General features: G+C 36.2%; 1 protein-coding gene across 2 annotated transcripts in view; it reads right to left on the bottom strand.

The window, feature by feature from the left end:
• Nucleotides 1–930: 930 nt before the first annotated feature.
• Nucleotides 931–20,551, bottom strand: part of TXNRD2 (thioredoxin reductase 2) — a 33,681-nt gene continuing 14,060 nt past the window's right edge. For both annotated transcript variants that reach the window (XM_084297379.1, XM_084297380.1), the window contains 6 exons: nt 14,581–14,717; nt 9,199–9,294; nt 8,897–8,989; nt 7,991–8,062; nt 6,053–6,150; nt 931–3,811 (listed from right to left, as the gene is read on the bottom strand). In XM_084297379.1, the coding sequence (XP_084153505.1) occupies nt 3,688–3,811; nt 6,053–6,150; nt 7,991–8,062; nt 8,897–8,989; nt 9,199–9,294; nt 14,581–14,717 (620 nt within the window). In that variant the 3' untranslated portion in view covers nt 931–3,687. The remainder of the gene's footprint in view (nt 3,812–6,052; nt 6,151–7,990; nt 8,063–8,896; nt 8,990–9,198; nt 9,295–14,580; nt 14,718–20,551) is intronic.

The raw sequence follows: 20,551 nt of genomic DNA, 5'->3' as shown, positions 1-20,551 counted from the left end.
TTCTTGTTTGCTGCAAGATTAAAACAGTACATGAAAATACAGAGGAAAAAAATCAAGAACAATGCTTACCTTATTCCCTTTTAAGCCACTGTTCCTAGCTATCCTAAATAGTTAGAACCTGTAGCGAAATATTCCAGGAAATTAGAACAGAGTAAAAATGTAGAAGTAAAAATAACTTTAAATGCAGTTAAGTCCATATTCCTTCTCAGTATCAAATCCAGGAAAGCCACTAAAATAACGTTAAACTAGCTGTTTTCAGAAGCTTAGCATCTCCCAACTTAATGGGAACATCTGATCAAAGTAACTGAATGTAAAGAAAAAAACCCTGAGGTTAATTCAAACAATGCAGCCCCCTTCTTTTCTGACAGAATCTCAGAGTTTTTAAACTTATATTGCTAGCATTTCTTCATTCATTTTCCAGTGTTTTTATCTATTAATACCCACAGCTATTATTTGGCTTTGCTGTAACATATTTTTTCCACTATGTTTTCTAGTTTAAAACCCAAACAGCTAAATGTATAATAGCACAGACCTGCACAACACTCTGACTGCACTGCATTTCAAGGGAGTTTCCGAGTTACATCTCGATGAGTCTTCACAAAGCACGTCAATGCACATGGACTGTGAACATACCTGCTAGACCTCATTAGTTGGAATAAACAGAATATTTGAAAGCATATCTACTGTGTCCAGAGGTGCTCTTAATTTAAATTTAGAATAGTTTAGGTCACCCAGCCCAGAATAATGGCTATTCAGTTTACACATCAGAGACAAAGAGGTATCAACATTTCCTTATTAACAGGTTTGAGTCTGTCAACTACTACTAGTTTCCTTAACATATACTTCAACCACGAGGAACAGCATTAAGATCAAAAAAGAAATCTTTTACAAGCTGAAACCATATGTGCAAAATTAACCAAATACAAGCACTTACTAAAAAATGCAATGTTTATTAATTTGTTAATTCACATCACAATAAATATCAGGATAATACATATGAGGGACCCAGCAATGCTCAGACTTGTCTGCACCATGGTGTGGTTTGACAAACAAGACTTCATCAGCTGGCATCCTGAGAAAAAGCCCGACTAGAATTATTTTTAACTTTCACATGTAATAATAATTTGTGGCATACATCAGCCATTCCAATTGACATTAGTCAGGCTTTTAAAAACAATTCTTAAGGACCATCCCTGGAGAGTTCCTCAAAGAATCCTTCAGGAAAAAAAGCACAAAGCACATTAGCAGTCATTTTTCTATCTTACTGTTGATTCTGATATTAGAGTTCTGTAAGTGTGAATGTACATTTAATTTTACTTCAGGTGACAACATTTTCCACTAAATGAGGAAGAGAACTAGGCTGCAGTTCAAGATACAGGATCAATTTTCATGCAGTCAACATAACAATTCTAAAACCAAGAGAGTTCCTGTTATTTCAAAGATGCTGAGAGGCCTTAGTTTCAAATACCAAATATACTGAGGGCACATTTCCTTGAAATCTCTTTAACTAGTTGTCTCAAATTATTTTCAACTTTATGATGAATGAAATTAACTCATCTTTCCATTGATATGTCTGTGGGGGCTGATAAAGTCTTTAGTAGGACTGGGAAGAGAAGCCACTTTAACATGACTGACCACTAATATTCATTCAGCGGTGCAAAAGGATCTGTAATAAGTAATCAGTAGGAAAAATATCTTGCACACATCACATTAGAGTTTAGTCAGATGTGGGATGTTTCTCAACACAAAATCTGTGTAGTTGGAGATGCTCGGTATCTCAATGTTGCAAAATATCATGTAATTAGTTTATATTTTATATTTATATTTTTAAATATTTTCAAAAATCTAAATTTACTACAAACATTTTTACAGCTTGGAAAATCTATTAATTTTTGTTTGTTTGTTTCTAGTAGGGTTTTCATACCATTTTCTCTAAAAGCAATATTTAGGTAGTATTGTGACTATACTTCCACTCAAAGAAATTTTTTTTCCTATTACAAGCTTACTGATGATTTCACAGACAAAAAATTGCAACAGCAGACCTGACAGGGAATGCCACTTGCAGTCAAACTGCATCAGCCCTTCCTTTCTCATGGATCAGAAATTTCAGGAAACTCTGAAGAGAAAACATTTAGTATTTCTTTTGTCGCTGTTAAAGTCAGAACAAATCCTCAAAAACAGTATTCTAGTGAAAAAAAGAGTGTGATAAATGCTATTACTGCATATTTTAGAATGTCTGATCAATTTTTGTGCAATAGTTTCTCTGACAGGTACAATTTTAACAGTAAAGAACTATTTCACACTTGAAATAAATCAATCATTTGTCCATGCTGCCATCTGTACCAGCAAAATAGTCAGTGAAAAAATAGTAAAAGATATGCATGATCAGACTGCTCTTCCAAAACGTGTAGCGAGCAGAACATAGGACAGCTATGAAAACATCAAATTACACATGCAAAAACACTGATATAAATTAATTGCTAGAAGTATACATTCTGATCTCTCCCTTTCCCATGTGTACAATTCTACTATGCAAGAAAATGACTATACATATCAACATGATGGCAACTGCAACTTAGATTGAAATTTAATGAAGTTTGTTTTGTGTTTTGTCTTTGTCACACTACCTATTTAACAGGCTTCTGCAGAACAAGTTTCACTATCAGATTTGTTTTTCCCTTGCCACAAATTAGCCAGCATCTCCCCCTTGTGGACAGCAGGAAAATAATCAGAAACTTGCATTAAGAAGCTTGCAATAGATTAATGCTTTCTTACTCTGGCCAATACTCTGAAAAAAGTTTGCAGATAATTATTTTCCATGTGTGTTCTGAGCGGGGCCATTTCTGTTTGAGTTCACTGTTTAATATAGTTCCCTTCAGTAACATATGCTTTTATCTAAATCCACTTAAAAGCAGAATCCAGCTCATAGTTAGAAAGTATTAAAAACAAAACCAATGAAAATACACCTCTTCATCGGGCAAACTTACACATTCTAAAAGAAGCAACAAATGCTACATGAGCTGGATTATTAGTGGCTTTGATTCTACTTTTCAACATTGCTTAATATACTGTGTTTAAGCAGTAATTTGTGAGATATTATACTACATTTTGAAGGTTAAAAAAAGAGATGATTGCTTACCTACTGTTGCATACACTGGGAACTCGTTTCTGCTAGTGAGCAAAAAGATTTGATGTTCAATATTAGGATCAGTAATGAACTATCCAAGTACTTAGGAGAAAGGACCATCAACAAAATTCTAAGGGAAGCCCTGTTTGATGCCTGGCATCTGTACCCAAACAGTGCGAGAAAATTCTGTTGGCAGTCAGCCATGCCAACACAAACTCAGACAACAACTGTTTAAATTTAAGGTCTCAAGATGTTAATGATTTCTGATATACTTTTATACATAAAGCTGTGATTATTCCCAAGCTCCTAACGAGAGAAGAGTTATATGCACTTTGGAAGAGAGATTTGTCACAGCACGACTGCATTGGCTTTAAAACTCTGCTGGTGTGAAGACAATTTCTTTGGCTGTGAGTAAAATCTGTCTACAGGAAGAATGAGAAAGATTTCTGGAACTCAAGTCATTGGGTTTCATTGAGTCATCTGTTTTAACTCAAGTGTCCATTTTCTTTTCAGATATACTTTGTGCTTTTTTTCCTTCTTTCCAGGGATGGTATTTAACCTCAGCACCCTGTGACTGTTGCATCCAAGCCAGAACGTTTTGTAATATGCAACTTGGTAATTTCTTCAGCACAGGTAGGGTGAATGCCAACTGTCTTCATTAGTTGAGGATAGGTAGCACCACATCTACCAAAAAGAAAAAAAAAGACCCACAAAGTCATACACTGTTCACCTGAAGCAGGTAGAATGTCCTAAAACATCAAGCTAATCCCACTCATGTCGATTTTATCAGGTAGAAGAGTTGCATTTATTCTTCAGTGTTGTTTATTATTTCTTAGGCACTCACACAACAAAATTTAAATGCACTACACTGTTCGGCACAGAAGAATTGTCCTAAGAGTTGAGACAGAGAGAATTAAGCAATTTATCCCAAGTAGGAACTGAGCCTATGGCAAAAACATATGACAAAACTGCAGCCTTCAGCTTTTCTTGTACATAGATGTGTTTCAACAACTCCAGATGGAAAAACATACATACACATCCACACATACACAGGAAGAACATCTTAAATTAGGACTGCAGGCAACAATCTGATGAAGGAAGTAATACCAGAATATTCTTCTATGATTGTTAACAAAGTCTATTGCTTACACTTAAATTATCAATGCTATAGGCAGGAGGAAAAATTCCATCATCTGAGAGAAAAAAAAAAGCTGAGCTAAAAATCCCACTAGCCTAATTCCTTTCCTTGTCCAATAACATTCTTAGATTTGATGACTTTCCTTTGAGCTGCTATTCCTGGCAGGTCATGCTGTAAGAATAGCTGAAATGGACTTAAATGTGAAAATTATTTCAAGCTCTCTATGGAATAACGTACTCTGTCTGTACAAAATACAGGGAAAACAGTCACAGAAGTCTGTCCCACATATATCCAAAAAAGCACCAACAAGCAAAAACCACTGCTGAGCATAGATGTTACCAGAGTGCTAAGAGGAGAGTGAAGATGAAAAATCATCCTTTGGAGAGACAGAAGTGAGACCTAATATTTGACAATGGAGAACAGCAGCTTTTACAGTGGGTGTTCCACATTGAAAACTCCGGATTTGTGAAATACAATAGAAACCAATACAAGAATCTGACCTGCTGAAAACCTCTTACTGTGGCTAAAGCTTTAATTTCCCTCAGGCAAGGCAGAAAAGCACTCCAGTTTCATATGCTTCCTTTTCACTGGTTATTTTGGATAAAACTTCAAAACAATGACATCCTAAAAAATGTAGTTCTAAAATCTATACCACTGGCAATTAATGGACTACAAACACATGTTGAAAATGTGTATTCAGGGTACACTGCTATCAATGATTTCCAAGATATTGCTCACATGATAGTTGCGGTCCTGCCTTCTTAATCCTTTCTGATTTTCATTTATGTTAGTCACTCAGAAGAGTGACTAGCATAAATGCAAGACTAAAGTAGCAAGACTAAAACTGCAATAAAATAGTGATGATATTTAGGACAATGAGCTAGTACCACAATAGGGAGGGCATTTCTTGAAACCCAGATTATTGTCTTTAAAGATGAGTTTAAAAAACTATAATGTAAATATACAAATCAACATTTCTGAAGATGTAAACCAGCAGTAAGAAGGGAAATGAAAAACAAACAGGTCTAGCACAAAAGAGAGGGAGCAAAAAAGCTCCATTTAACGACAGAGGACGAGGAGTCATTCTTACTCCTTCAAAGTGAAAATAAAGATGTACAAGTGAGGAAAAGTGCACTCCTACATTTAAATCTGAGTAAACAAATCACAAAAGTTCAGCTACTTGGGTAAATTTCTTATTGGAATTATCAGACAGTTCCAGAAAAGGTAACTCCCTCTCCATCATCCTACAGATATTGCTTCTTACCTTATCACATACTGGTTGGTTTATAAACAGAAGCTTAAAATTCATGCAACTCCTTGCTGAGCTTTTAAGAAGCAAATTGTGCACATTTAAAGATGAGATTAAAAAAAGGAAATGATTGGCAGGTGTAAGAAAGCTTTTTATGGAAAACACAAATACCCTTTTTAAGGGACTTGCAAAACTATGCAGCAATCTCCTATCCTGTGCATAGGATGCAAAAGCAGCTACACTTCAAGAAAACTAACATTCATTTGTTAATGCACAATTATATTTTTTGCTGTAACAATACCAAGCCAACAATGTATTTTCAGTCATTCCTTAACTATATCCAGTATTACAATAACTAAATCCAGTGTATCTTAATGAAGAACCACAGTATTTTAGTAGAAATATGTGCAATACTACATAAAGTAACAAAAAGCAAGGATTCTTTATAGTGTTGCCAAAACTAGGCAGCTATCTTTTATAATCTTACAATAACTTAAAAAGCAGGCTTTAGAAGCTAGAGACATTCTTTTGTACTTACTTGATTCCAAGAGCAAATCCTTGAATAACTTCGCCTGCATTTGGTCCAATGAAATGAAGGCCAAGGATTCGTTGCTCCCTCTCTCGTAAGCACACCATCTGAAAACAATACATTACATAGAAATCTTTTCTTAGAACATCTAAAGATAAGGCACGAAGTTGCATTAAATGAAACTGAAGTGCCCCAAGATCCTAGTTCAGCTGTTGATTCCCAGTGTGCCAAGAACTTACGCACTTGCTTAAATCTTAGTGACTTCAATAGATCTTATGCTTGTCCCTGAGCACTTTCCTGAATCAAAGCTTTATTAGCATATTTCTTTCAGACTTCAGGGAGCCACTGACAACAACAATTTGTGGTATATTGAATACTTCTGTTTGTCATTTGTATGAAAATTTCAAAATACCTTCATTGGTTTGATTGCTACACTACAGACATCTTGACACTGAAGGACCACCTTTAGTGTCTGAGCTTTTGCAGGTACATGTATTCTTAGCAGCTAATCAGCAGTATTTCCAAAGACCGCTACTAATTATAAGATATTTTGTGCCTTTGTAATTCCTTACACTTACGGAAGCCAGCTTGGCAAGACGCTTTTACCACATCAGCCACATAACCTAAACAACAGTCAAGTCTTGGAAGCAAGCAAAGATGAAGGTAACTAAGCACCTGTGAAGGCCTGAGTCAGTACACACTTAACTTTTTATTTTTTTTAGTAAGTTCTCTGATAAAACTGTTCCTTTAGGGACATCATGTTTATTGTTACGAGAATAAAATCAGTCTATCCCTATACCATCCCATCAAACATTACATCATTACTAATCTGTTTAGTTCTGCTACTCAGTAAAGACTTGGATTTTTTTCATTAAGAATCCCAGTAACAGCAGCAATTCTGACATGGTAGTTTAAATATAGAAGAAGTTTTAAAGAAAAAGCCCTCTTGCACTACAGTGTTAAATTTTAAGTTCAACATTTGTGTGTTTGGGGAGTTTAACAAGAACCATATTCAATGCCAGTCAACAATTATTATGCCATTACTATTTTGTCCTCAAATATTCACCTTCATTGACACAATTCAAAGGGAATAGCTAAAAGAACTAGCATCACCTTAGCTGCAATGGTGCTTGGGATAGTTAAGGCAAAGCTGCTAAGCTACTTGCAAAAGTCAGATGTGACAAAATATTATTAGAAAAACTGGTTACAGCTATTAACGATGGATATTCCTTACTTAACACACTCATAATACCATAATAATTTGTGATGGACATGCAGCAGTTATAACATTCATTCCAGCAAGATAGCTCCCTAGTATTTAGGAGAAAAGAATGAAGAATAAAAATATGATATATTCTACCAATCAGATATATTCACCTTATTTAAGATCCTCTATTATGGGCAAGTATATCAGAGAACTTTTGAAGAGTGAAGAAATTGGACTGCTCTAGAAGACATGCTTCAAATCCAATACTTTGGTCTAAACCAGGTGTTTTTTATTTTCATAACTAAGACGGGGAACAGTTATGCTAGTTTTGTTAGCCTTGTGCTTCTTTTATTTTAAATGGTAGTATACTTTCACAAGAGATGGCCTCAAATATTACTAGAGCTAGTTAAGAATTTCACTGGAAGAAGCAGAGATTGATCTCTATGGAAGTTAGAATATTTGTTTGGACCTTAACAGCAGCCCATAGATGGTATCAATCAGTAGAACATCACCTCTGAAAAATGCTAATACCTATAAAGCACTTTCAAGATGCAATGGAGTAAGTAATTAATATTAAATATTTGTAGTTATGCTAGAGAAACAGGCTATCATTAAAAAAGATCTCAACCATTTCAGAAAGGTGGTTTTTTTTTTTCTTTGCTAGACAGTCTTCCTCAAAGCTGGCTGTACCACGTGTATTGTTTTAAGTTAAAAGCAAGTTAAAAGTCCACAACACTCACTTTCATATAGCATTGAGTTGCATCTCTTTCAGCCACTGCAAACTCTAAAGGTTTATAATATGCATGGTACACCTGGTAAGGAAAACAATACCATTTGTATTAGAACGTACTAATACATTAAAAAATGCTGTTTTATATTATAACCATTATTATTACTACATATTTGATAATGTTATAGAAAAAAAAAACATTAATTCACGTTCATCATTTTAAACAAAAAAAACAGGTAACAATTCTGGAACACTCAAGTATAAATGTGAAGTATATTTCAAAAGCATTAAAATCAGAACTAATAACAAACCGGAGTACTGCACTTTGTATTTCCATAAATTACTGCATCATATACTGACATTCTTTTTGATGAGTGAATAAAGATAACACAAAATATCTTTTCAAGTGTGATTTGTTTGAATTTTGTCTTATTACACAGTGTTTATGAATTTCTTCACCACATGTACCTTGATCTCATCCTCATATCAGAAGGTTGGGTGTGAATATACGGCATATCATGTTTCTTCATCAAAATGCAATGCACACGCACCATATCAAGATATTTCAGCCACAAAGATAACACTGAACAACTTGTGAGAATGTTTCTGGGGACATCCATAAAACTTAGACTAAAGAACCTGACCAGCAGTTCTGACAATTAAAAGGAACATAACTGTTATTTAATGATGCTGTGCAATATCGTTTATGGAGATGGCAGCTAGTTTAAAACCATCTGACAACCAATAATTTTAAGCCCACTAGGTAACAGTTTCCATTGTGACATACTGCAATATTTTTAAAGTCCTGAGCTCTTCTGAAGACACCAACTCCCTAGCTGCAAATACAGCATTTGGAGGACTTATTTTTTCATAGTGCAACTCCGACACAAGCTATAAATTAAAAATATTTTCATACCTCAATATTATCTGATCCATAACGCTGCACGGCCTTTTCTTCCGACAGCCCAACACAACCATATTCTAAGGGAGTGAAAACTGTAGTAGGTACCTGTTCATCAGGAAACAAAATGTTACTGTGAACCATATGAAGCAGCTGCAGGGGAGAATTTTGCATGACTGAGAAGAGCAGCTCTGTCACACACATCTGTTTCGGCTGTCAAAACTAGATTCCAGATGGAAAAAAAATACAATTTCTTTAAATATTCTTTTAAGAAAAAAAAAAAAAGATTTGTTTTTATTACTGAAAAAAGAACTCACATTGTCATAGTCCATCAATTCTGAAGACTGGCCAAAAAGACGCTGAGCCAGCAGTTTTCCTGCAGCTATTGCTGTGGGTGTCAATTCAGGACGGCCCTGAGAAAAGAGCACAAAGCTTTGTTTCATCTAAAAGAGAAGTATCATCCAAGGATTTCTCCTGGGACAACGGGCAGAGGAAGGCCAAATCTTTGGAATTCCAGCTTAGCAGCCAGTGCTCCAAACGGAGAAGGCACTAATAATTTCTGTCCAAACATGCTTACAATCAACATATAAAAACTTCACATCTGATGTCACTCCCTGAAAAGCAGAGGTTGTTAACATGTTAACCATCCATCTCACCCTCTCTTTCCATAGTAAGCCCTCAGTAAGCTTACCAGCTGGTCTTTTTAAAGCAGGAAGTAAAACAAACTAGTATAAGGAACAGCATTTTAAAATCTACCAGAACTTTTTTAAAAAAAGCTGCCTGATGCATTTTTACAGAACACAGAGTCAACAGGTGCAAACTTTGCTATTTGTAGACATGGACTCTCTATGGACCTTTGGACTCATGGACCTTTTCCCTGGATTGGGAAAAAGGAACGCTATTTTGCCCACACTGCAACCTATAGTTTGAATTGGTCCTAATCTCAGACTCTGGCATTAGAGGGAGGCATGAAAAGGATGCTGTTGGCAAATGCTAACGTCCTGCAAATGAAAAATGACATAACAGCAGAATATGGCCAGGACATGCTTCAGTTCAAGCCACAAGTCCTGACTACTTTTTACATCCAAACAGGTCAAGCAATGTGCCAGAATCCTAATTTGTAGTGCTGACACAATGCCACTGGAGCATCAGAACTCCAATGCTAGTTTTAAAGAAGCTGGAAGTTTTTGCAGACTGAAGAATGGCATCTTCAAAGCATTTTTTTTTGAAGCCTGCGGAAGAATAGTCCATTTAAGGTGATAAGCCAGAGAAAACTTCATGAATCTAGTCAAAAAGAGTTATTTAAGAGTTTATCTAAGTCTGTATCATCAAGATGCCTGTCTGCGATTAGGAAAGGGGTCACAAGTCTAGAAGGAAAGATTTGGAGACATAAGAAAGCCATAACTGAAAAACAACACCTTTGTGGGACAATGAGGAATGCTTTGTAAAGACTGAAATTTTGCTTCATACAGGTCCTATCTAGATCCAACACTAGCCACATTTATGCAAAGCTCCACTTTGGAGCTGGTCATTCAGTAAGCCCTCAAAAACAGTCTTCAGCAGAAAACAAAGTAAGGATTTCCCACCACATACATTGAAGTTTTTCAAATGTTTCTTCATTAACCTGACTGTTTTGAGCATTTACTGGAAACCATTCTTCTTTCCCAGCTTCTCTTTTCTATATATTCCCTTTAATTAGTTCTGTACATGGTGTTAGCTACCATTTACTACATTATACATACTCTATCAATTATCTGCATATTAAAACACATTCGTGTTTTTATCTATACTAATAACGCCTTATGCTGAAACTTTCATTGCAAAAAATAAACCGAAACATTATGTCTAACCTGTTAACGGACACTACTATTCTGTTTACAAAGACAAACTTATTTTTCCCCACTGCTCATGACAAATGATAAAACTGTAAGTCTATGCCTTTTTCCCATAAGATATATCAAGTCATGGTTTTTCAAAAACAGCATTTTGACTTTCAAGTCTGTAAATGTCATTTAGCAGATGAAATTTGCCATTTGTTTTTTCTTGCACACATTTGCCTGAAACATGGCTGCCAATCATTTCTGTAGCAGGAAATACAGATGTTGTTTTGGCATTCCAGAAATGAATAGAAGATTGGAACTAGAGATAAAATTGTGAAAGCACTGCTATGCATTCCATAAAACCCAACTAATTACAAAAACATCCATGCAGATAAAGTCTAATTTCTCATAAACAATGGCTTAAAGACCTTCCCTGGTAAATATTTGAAAAGAACATTCACTTTGCAGTCATGTGTAGAACTACCCTCATGATTATTATGGATACAAATAGTTCATAAGAATCCTCCAATGTATTATACATTTAAACGAGATGGCTCCTAAGAGAGTTTAAAAAGCTTTGAAGTACTGTGTATTTGTTCTAACACGACTCTTTCTTGGTCTTATTTCTATTTAAAGAAACATACGGTACATTCCACCTTCTCTACACATCTTTGTTACAACACCCTTTGAAATATGGCAGATGTATACACATACATATGATAAACCTCCTTCTAAGAGAACTTCTTTATGCTGTGTGCCATGCTTTTCAACATTAATACCACTAGAGGAAGGGTTTTAATAGACAGAGCTTATATTATCACTGAAAAAAAAAATCACATTAAAATTCCAGCCTGGTCATCCTCATCCTGATTACAGAAAATGAAAATGCTTAAATACAGTTTTACCTGTCAGTTGAAAATACCTTTTTGCTAAAGCCTGAGAATCTTTTTTTGAGGGTAGACAGATTGACCAACCTCTGGGAGGTTGTATTTTTTTCCCCTTCCCTTTCTCCAAATGAACAGCTTGCATAACATTAGGATTTAATTTTTCATACAAGGGTGCAACAAGACACCCATGCACACATAGTTTCCCATTTGTGCCAGATGGGTATGATTCCCAAATGAAAACACTCATTCTAACCATATCATGAAACTCCCCTTTCCCTTCTTTCACTACTCCCCTTCCAGCCAGGGCACTGAATTAACAAAAAAAAAAAATTTGCTATTCAGTAAAAATTTAGCATCTATTCAGTGTGGCCTAGTAAAGGAGGAAGGAGGGGAGGTTGAGAACTACTTGCAAACATATAAGCAATAGCACTTTATGGCAGCAAAGAAAATCTGGCAGGTAGAGAGAAGACCAATGAGAGATGCTGACAGGGACACAAGAGACAAAATCCTGTTTTATAAATAATATTAGGGATCACTGATGCTCATTCACATGGAACAAAATTCCCTTTCCTGCCCCTTGAGTGGTCTCACCCAGACAATATTACATGCCAAGCTCTACAGCTTTGTGGTTCTGAAAGAATACACACAGAAGAATCAAGTGTATCCAGCTGAGATGTACACCAACACCAACAATGGGAACTTTGTTCCACTGCTGATTCCCATGCCAATAAAATTTATTATCTAAATCTATTCTGCTTTTAAAAAAGACAAAATTCATTTGGATATTCAAACAAAATAACTGCATTGCTTAACAAGTGGAATTACATAGCTCATATTGTAATGGAGTCAGACAAGATAGTTCCTTCCATCTTTAAACTCCATAAATGCGGAAGTACTATACTGTGATTCCCTTAATTCCCTATATTTAGCCCATATGGAGACAAAAGCTTAAGAGAATATGTCTACAGAGCACTGAATTAACTGTCCAATTTTCCCAACTGTACACAGTAGAAAAGTGTGTTGCTTTTCTTAACACACTTAGAAGTGCATATTACACAACTTGGGTTCAGAAATCTGCACTACTAAGAACAAAAACAGGAAAAGGAAATCCAGGTTTTAACAACAAAATGAAAATGACAAATAAATGTAGACCTGACTTTCTAGATGCAGAATAGGAAAGATGAGAGCATCCTGCCTCCAACTTTACATTTCTTATTTAACTAAATCCTCAAAAGGCAGAATACCAAAAGCACCCAAACGGAAATGACCTGCCCAAAATAACACCGCAGATTGGCAGCAAAGTGAGCAACAGAACTTCAGACCTTGCCAGCATTGCCTCTAACAACTGCCAATTGGATTAAATTAAAACGAATCGTTTGGAAAGCAAAAAGCCTAACCAAGGCATATATCAGGGATGAGCAGGCATTAGAGGTCACTGAGAAGAAAGTGGACTTCGGGAAATATCCCAGAGCATGAAGTGACAAACACAGAGGGAACCTCTACGTGGAGAGAAGAAAGGAGAACTGAACGTAACCCCAAAGCTCTCTCTGATTGACTGGATAGTACAGAGAAATTGTGGAGAGCAAAGAATAAAAGGAGAAATAGCTGAACAGGAAAGAGTTTTCACACAGTCTAAAAGGAAATGGCAAGTCATTCACATGAAGATGGAGACAGACAGGAAGAAACACATGTCTACAAAGAGGGAAAGAGGTCAGGAATCACCAATAGATTTATGAGATTTAAGTGTCTCTGACTGTTCCAGCATCCAGTCAGGGATCTGCAGGCTATTCAAAGACATGTAACCTGTTACATCTCTTCAAAAACTCAAGAATGCTTGGGGGGGGGGTGTTATGTGTGGCAGAATGTGAAATCTTTAAAAGATCTCTCAAATCATACTATGTATGTGGTTTGGGTATCACCACAGTATTTAGATTTACCAGACTTCTATAAAGATGATCACGCTATATATAAAAAGCAACTTTAATAGGAAGGGATGTGCTCATTTCCATTAAGTTAAGTGACAGATAAGAGATCTTGTGATGCCCCCAATAATATTCTGTATTATTGCACAATTTCTTTGGGAACAGCAAGTAGCTGATGAAAACATCCTCCTTGTACCTGTACAGTTCACAATCCAGCCATACATTATATTATAACATTGTCAAAGATGCCCAACTCAAGAGTAGGAATTCTGAGTTCACCTGTAAACTGAAAATATAGGGATTGAAAGAATTTGAGTGCACTTTGATCAGGGAAAAATATTCTTATTACAGATAACTGTACATCAACAAGAGTGCTAGACTAAGGTCACAAAATTCTGGTTTTGCACCTGCAACAAGTAGTAAATTGTTCTGCTTAAGTTAATAAGTTAATTTTTTTACAAAACAAAGGAACAAAAACAAAACAAAACAAAAAAAAACACCACCACCACTTATGTTTACTTGGCATAAACATTCACAAGTCATGTGAATCATCTGACAGAAGTCAACGCCTTTGCCTTTGAAGCAATGGCTTTTTCTTGTTCTAGAGGCATATACTTTTGTCCAGACCATTTTATGTCAGGAAGCAGAAATGCTATCGTATGATTAATCTCAGCAGAATTGTTGTGGTCATTCCCCAAAAGTGTATTCAACATCAGAAGGTAAGAACTACTTTCACTCAGCATTAAGGCAGCATGAAGTCATACACCTGAAGTGATAAAAACTTCATTAGAAAGATAATTGAAGTGATAAAGACATTATTATGAGCCTCTGACCAATGATGCATTCCCTGATAAACATCAGTAATAATCTCTAATGCTGATATTTCACAAGATCCATGTGAAGGAAATTACTGACCCAGGTGGCGGGCATAAATACTACAGCTGTACAAAATGAAAAAGAGCAAAACACTAAGATATATGCTAGAGCATGACGACATCTGGGGACTAGTTATTAGTCAGGAACAAAGTTGGCTTCCTGTTATTGTAAAATAGTTTATGTAGACTCAGTACCTCTGTTATGTCTCCAACTGCGTAAATGTGAGGAACAGAAGTAGCTTCACTGGCATCCACAATGATCTTTCCAGTTTCAGAATTAGTTTTCACTCCAACTGCCTCCAAATTGAGAGCTTTGGTGTCAGGAGCCCGACCTTAAGGACGAAAGAAATTAAAGTAAAAACTATTGGAAAACTTTAGCAGTGTTAATCTAAAAAGCTGGCATCCTCCAACGCAGATTTCCAAGAGCTTTGTGCGATTTGATAGTCCAAGTACAAAGAAGACAAAATATATCTGACACAGAAAAAGCCATAAGAGTATAAAGTATGGCTACCAATTTCTTTGTGAAAGCAGATCTATTACTATTGCCTTTGCTCAGATTATTTCAGCAAAAGTTATTCTTTAAAAATATGCAGGACACCATCCACTGCAGAAAGTGCAAAAAAGCCAGACGGTTTAAAATTTATTGCACATTATAAATGTGCAATATTTTCTAAAGTACCATAAATATATATATGTAATAAAGCAACTTCATGATGAAAGTTTCTAACAAACACTAACTGAATGGCACTCAATACTAACAAATAGCCTGTTGTGCACACTTGTGGATACAAATGATTAGTAATTCCATTCAGTGTCAAACATCCCTGAAGTCCTCTTTTCTTGTTAAAATCTTTTTTAGTTCCTTCAGCCCCGGTGATAAAGTTTATCAACTTTGCTCTCAAGTCCTTAATGCTGAAATATTTAATATTTAGCTCAAGCTCTGTATAACCATTCTGTAGAATTTAGAACTACTATTTCAATGCATTTAAAAACCAAATTAGGCAAAGTTCTACTGAACTTGGATTTTATTAGAGCTTCCCCTTCCAAAGATTTTAAGTTATATCTTTTCCATATGACTTTTCTCTCTCTAAATTACTTTTCAACCTACACATCTTCAAAAAATATTTTCATAGTATCTTCTGCATAAAGTCTTGATGCAAGCTCTACTGAGCTGTCTACAGAGTATCTATTTGATCCAGAAATTGAATCTTAAAAATACAAATAATTTTTAAGTGTATTTGAAGTTTAAGAAGCACAGTGAAAATATCAGATACTCGTTGTTAGGGGCACACAAGATTGTATAGCAGAGATTATCTGAGTATATCCAAATGAAGGAAACTTAATAACATTGCACTCATTTTTAGAGGCTATAAATGGATATGGACATATCGACATCTACATATATATATCTCCGTCGTGTGACTCATGATTTTGTGTTTGAAGTTAATACAGAGCTATAGCAAAGCAAAACAAAAAGGGAAATGTGTTTTCATTATAAAAACAAGCTCTTTGATGTTAATGTAGGAAATTATTAAACAAAAGGAAAACCTGGCTTGTCAATACAGACCTAATTATATGTAAACATATGATTCACTGCTTTATACATCTGCCATATAGGCAGGCCCCCCAAACAATGTCACATCTGAATGCCTCTGTAAAGACTTCTGTGTATTAATTTCATCTGGTGAAACCAACACTTCCTCTGGGAGTACTGACTGAAGCTGTCGGCACTCAGCTATCTGTCTGTCTTCCCTTCTGTTGTCCCCATGGGATGTTGATCTGCTGTTCCTTCTCTGCCCCCTGCTCCCCAGTCCTGATGCTATCAGGCAACAAAAATAATAAACCTCCAGGACCTTATCTTGGCTCGGATGTGAAACAACTTCCTACCGTTGTATTTCTTTGTGTATTGAGAGTAAAGCCTGGATATTCTGCAAATGGACAGCTAATGGGGTTTTCTAGTTTCCCCTTTTTCCTGCCAGGCAGAGCCAAGAGAACGCTTAGCACGCAATGGAAGGCACTGAAATAGGGAAAAAAAGAAAAACCCGTCAATAGAGTCATTTAAAGACTTGTGACAACAACAGCAGCTGAGTTTATCGAATCTGCAGGATAACACTTAACCTTTCAATTCCAATCTATTTTAACATGCGTACAGTTTGGTATTAATAGCTGAGAGTTACAAAAAGGTGTTGCTACTTAGTGAAATTTCTCATCTTTATTGTCTAAATATTATTTTTAAAAGCAATAATAAAACATTAGAATATAAACTGGACCTTTATTGGCCTTTAGACCCATTCTGAATCACAGCCATAAAACAAGATTACAATTACTGATCTTACTTCACCTCAAATTCACTAGCTTAGGTTCATGACTAGCTGAAGTGGCTTGGTAAGTTTTAAAGCCAAATTTAGGAAATTCTCAGATTTCCCAACATTCACATACACGTGTTGTAGAACCAGTTCTCACCATTTTTCAATAGTATTGGATAAAAAGAACATTTGTTTAATACGCGTTAAGTCCTATTTAAAAAAAAACAAACACAAAAAACAAACAAAACAAACAAACAACAACAACAACAATTATAGCTTGTTGAGAGTTTACAGCTTATTTAGAGTTTATTGAGAGTTTACAGCTTATTCCTACAATCCACAGGGCATTTCAGAACACAAAGGTACTTGAACAGTTTGTTTGAAAATGCCCACTGTCCCGAAACTCCCGAATAAGGAGCGTATGATTATTTAAGACACAAGATCAGCTTTAGCTTTCACTCAAAACAGCAAGGTATTATGCCAGACATCTAGAAGAAAGAATGATGCCAATTCAAACCTTAAAAAGGTTACCGACCTCTAGCACTTTTAACACCACATCATAATCTCAGACCTATACAATAGCCACAGAGCTGTGAAAACCACATAGAACCAGTTCTAGGAGCCTGCCCTCATTTGCTTAACTTTAAAATAGAAAACATCTTTTAATCCGTTTTTGTAAAACCTAGCAACATGGCTTCTTGAGGGGGCTGTCAGCCAGCTTAGCAAGAAGAGTCTCATTAAAGCACATGTCTCAGACACAAACCAGGCTGGTTACATTGTGATGTGACATTTCCATGCTATCATCTGTGGAGTGGCTCTGGTAGTCATGCTTCCAAACACAGTAAGTTGAAGGCAGTATCAGGCTGCCGTGACCTTTAGGTACAGGACCTACAATGATAGAGGCTGAAGCAGCTGAACTGAGAAGAAACCATAGCACTAGACATAGTCAAATATCAGCAGCAAATGTGTGACAGTATATTCCTGTGTACAGTAAGATTTCCCAGGGTGATAAAGGTGCAGCTGACAGCAACCCTGTAGAATTTTATAATAGGTCTCTTGCAGTTTCTTAATCACAGAAGCTGGAATGTCTGTTTGCCCCCTAGCATTTGAAAAATTCAAACTAGAGCCAACTGAGTATTTTCGCATTAGGCATGATACCACAGATGGCCACTGTCAGGATACGACAGGGTGGCAGGATGGCTTTTCTGGCATAAAACCTAAGCCCAAGCCTTCTGCACATTTTCATTTTTACACATCACTTCATAACTTTACCAAAACTGACCTTGGTTTGACCATAATTAAGATGTGATGTGTTCCCAGTCTTGGTGTTCTCTTTCATCTTGTTCTGGGTGCCTGACACATTCACCAGAACAGTTTCAAGACCACTACCCCCCTCTTCCTTCAAATCCCTCCTGAAAACCCAAGGTGTTCACAAAAACACAGTCAACTGATAATGACAAATAAAGACCAACTCAGCATAAGCTATATTCCAATTACAAGGCTACAGAAAGATTAACTAGGGTTAAAAAAAAAGTTCAGAACCCATTTCTGAACATTTCATCCATTAATAATAGATTCTCACCACGTCTGCCACAATTTGAAAAAAATAAAATAAAATCTAATAGCAGATGAAAGCTTGCAGATGGCCCTGGGCAGCAGCAACCAACGTACATCTGAAGTTCCTTGCACCTGGTGACAAAAAGCCAAGGATATCTGACTTGGGTCCTACCTGAACAACAAAAAAGCAGCTCCAAATGCTGTGTAACCAACACAGGTGAGTTATATGGGTGGCTGTGAGGTTTTCCTTACAGCATGAGGCAGACTTCTAACAATTGTTATTTGTTTTGTTCTCAAGGTCCCATGCAAGGCAAAGCGTGCTAGAAATACTTCCTGGAAAGAAAGCTGCAGTTCGCCTTTACATCAGTTCTCCCACAGTAAGCTTGCAGTAACCAAAGGTTTTGTGGAGGCTTAAAGGCTGGCTCTGCAGTTTCACAAACCCATCAGCCACTGCCAAGTGAGGTCATGGGTTTCAATCTCTCCTACACACCGATAGGTGAACGGAACCAGTATTCTGAAGAAATAATTATACTGGTTACATAAAATTACTTTGAAGCATTTTCTGCCAACTCTTTGTTTATTTATAACACCACCCAGGCAAATGCTAGCCATCACATACCAACTAAAACATTGCTTTATACTTCATGTTCCCAAATGTTCTCTCATGTGCAATCAGAGGCATAGCTTAGTGTTTAACTTATCCTCAACATGAAGTGATTTTTGTAGTCATGCTGCTAAAATAAGCAGCATTTAAGAGTTACATTCAAAGTTTATGGGTGGGTTAAACAAAAACCAGAAGCAACACATATATTCACACCCCTTTTAACGCAAACAAATTACCAGCACATTAAAAACAGCCATTAAGCAAGGCTGACTGAATGTCACTAGAATTATACACTGGGAAAAGAAGCACTGGCTGATGTAACAGGAGTGACTACTTTCATTAGGACTGCAGAGAACATATCTCATCAAGAAAGTCCTGGACTAAAATTAATGAGAAATAGACATGGGGAGTTCAGAACAAAGAACCAGAGCCTCAGCAAACCACACCACATTAGCACTAACCATTTTCTGAGATCAACCAAGATGTGTTATTTTTCACTGAACAGTTCAAAGGTTAAAAACTGGATGGCAAGGTTTTGTTCGCAAAGTGGAATCTAAAGCCAATCCCCTTCCTACTGGGGCTGGCAGAAAGGTTCTCACATATTTCACCACGTGGGACTTTTCAAAGAAAAACTCCAAACAACATTTCTGTTTTTAATTAATCCAAACTGATTTGGTTATAAGATTTCAAGAGAACTACTATAAAAATGTACATACTTAACCCTTTCTTGATATTCAATAGCGACGATCTTATTTTACTGCACTGCAAAATAAATCTGCCACACATCCAATCTGACAAAGAGGGCAACATGCTTCATACCATGATGTGCAAAAACAGATACCTGTTCAACTTCACATGGAGCTAAAGGTGTATATATATATATATTTTTATATATATATATATATATATTTATAGCAAAGACAATATTATTTCAAAGGCACAGTGGCTTTCCTCTACACCTATGAATGCAAGGGAACTGAAGAAGGGTTGTTCCACTGCCCTCATTAGGGAGGCAACTCTTTCGTAAAGCTAAATTTCAGATCTGTTGCTGGCCTTCACTCTTTCTATTAACAATTTACTAGTATTCTATCCCACTTTCTCTGTCAAGCTCACTCCAGAATACTTTATAAATGCCTGCATAGTTTAATTATCAGTTCAGTGATGCTCCTCTACACAGTCAGACATCAATCAGATAAATAGTAATCCAATATCTTTACTATATTGAATAATCTGGACAAAGTCCAGTTACAGCATTAATATTTTGCCATCTATCACAAATTCAACTGGAAATACTATTTGTCCTTTCCTGTTCTATATTAGCTGTGTTACAGCTGCAGAACTCAATATACAGGTTTTAGTGCTCCAATACCTGAAACAAGCTCTGTACAAAGTTTGATTTCCTGCAAGTTCATCCTGCAGATCAGCAGTTGCATCTATTTATAAAGGTATCGGTCTGTACCCTTTTCTTTGGGTAAAGACCCTACATTCCGTCTGTGCGTGCACAAGCTTACCCTTGCTTTGTAGCTCGGGTACATCAGGCATCTATCATATAAAGTTTTTTTTGTGTGTCCTTAAGAGCAGGGGCAATACTATATAATATTAAAAGTTTATTGGTTCCATATAGAAAAAAATACACAGAAGCTTAATTCAGGTGAATTCTCACAGAAGTAGAAGACAGAGCACTAGTAAAAGACAGAAG

This window comes from Netta rufina (assembly GCF_964035555.1).
Source record: "Netta rufina genome assembly, chromosome: 17".
Classification (NCBI taxonomy): domain Eukaryota; kingdom Metazoa; phylum Chordata; class Aves; order Anseriformes; family Anatidae; genus Netta; species Netta rufina.
This window is presented reverse-complemented; position numbering and strand designations above follow the sequence as displayed.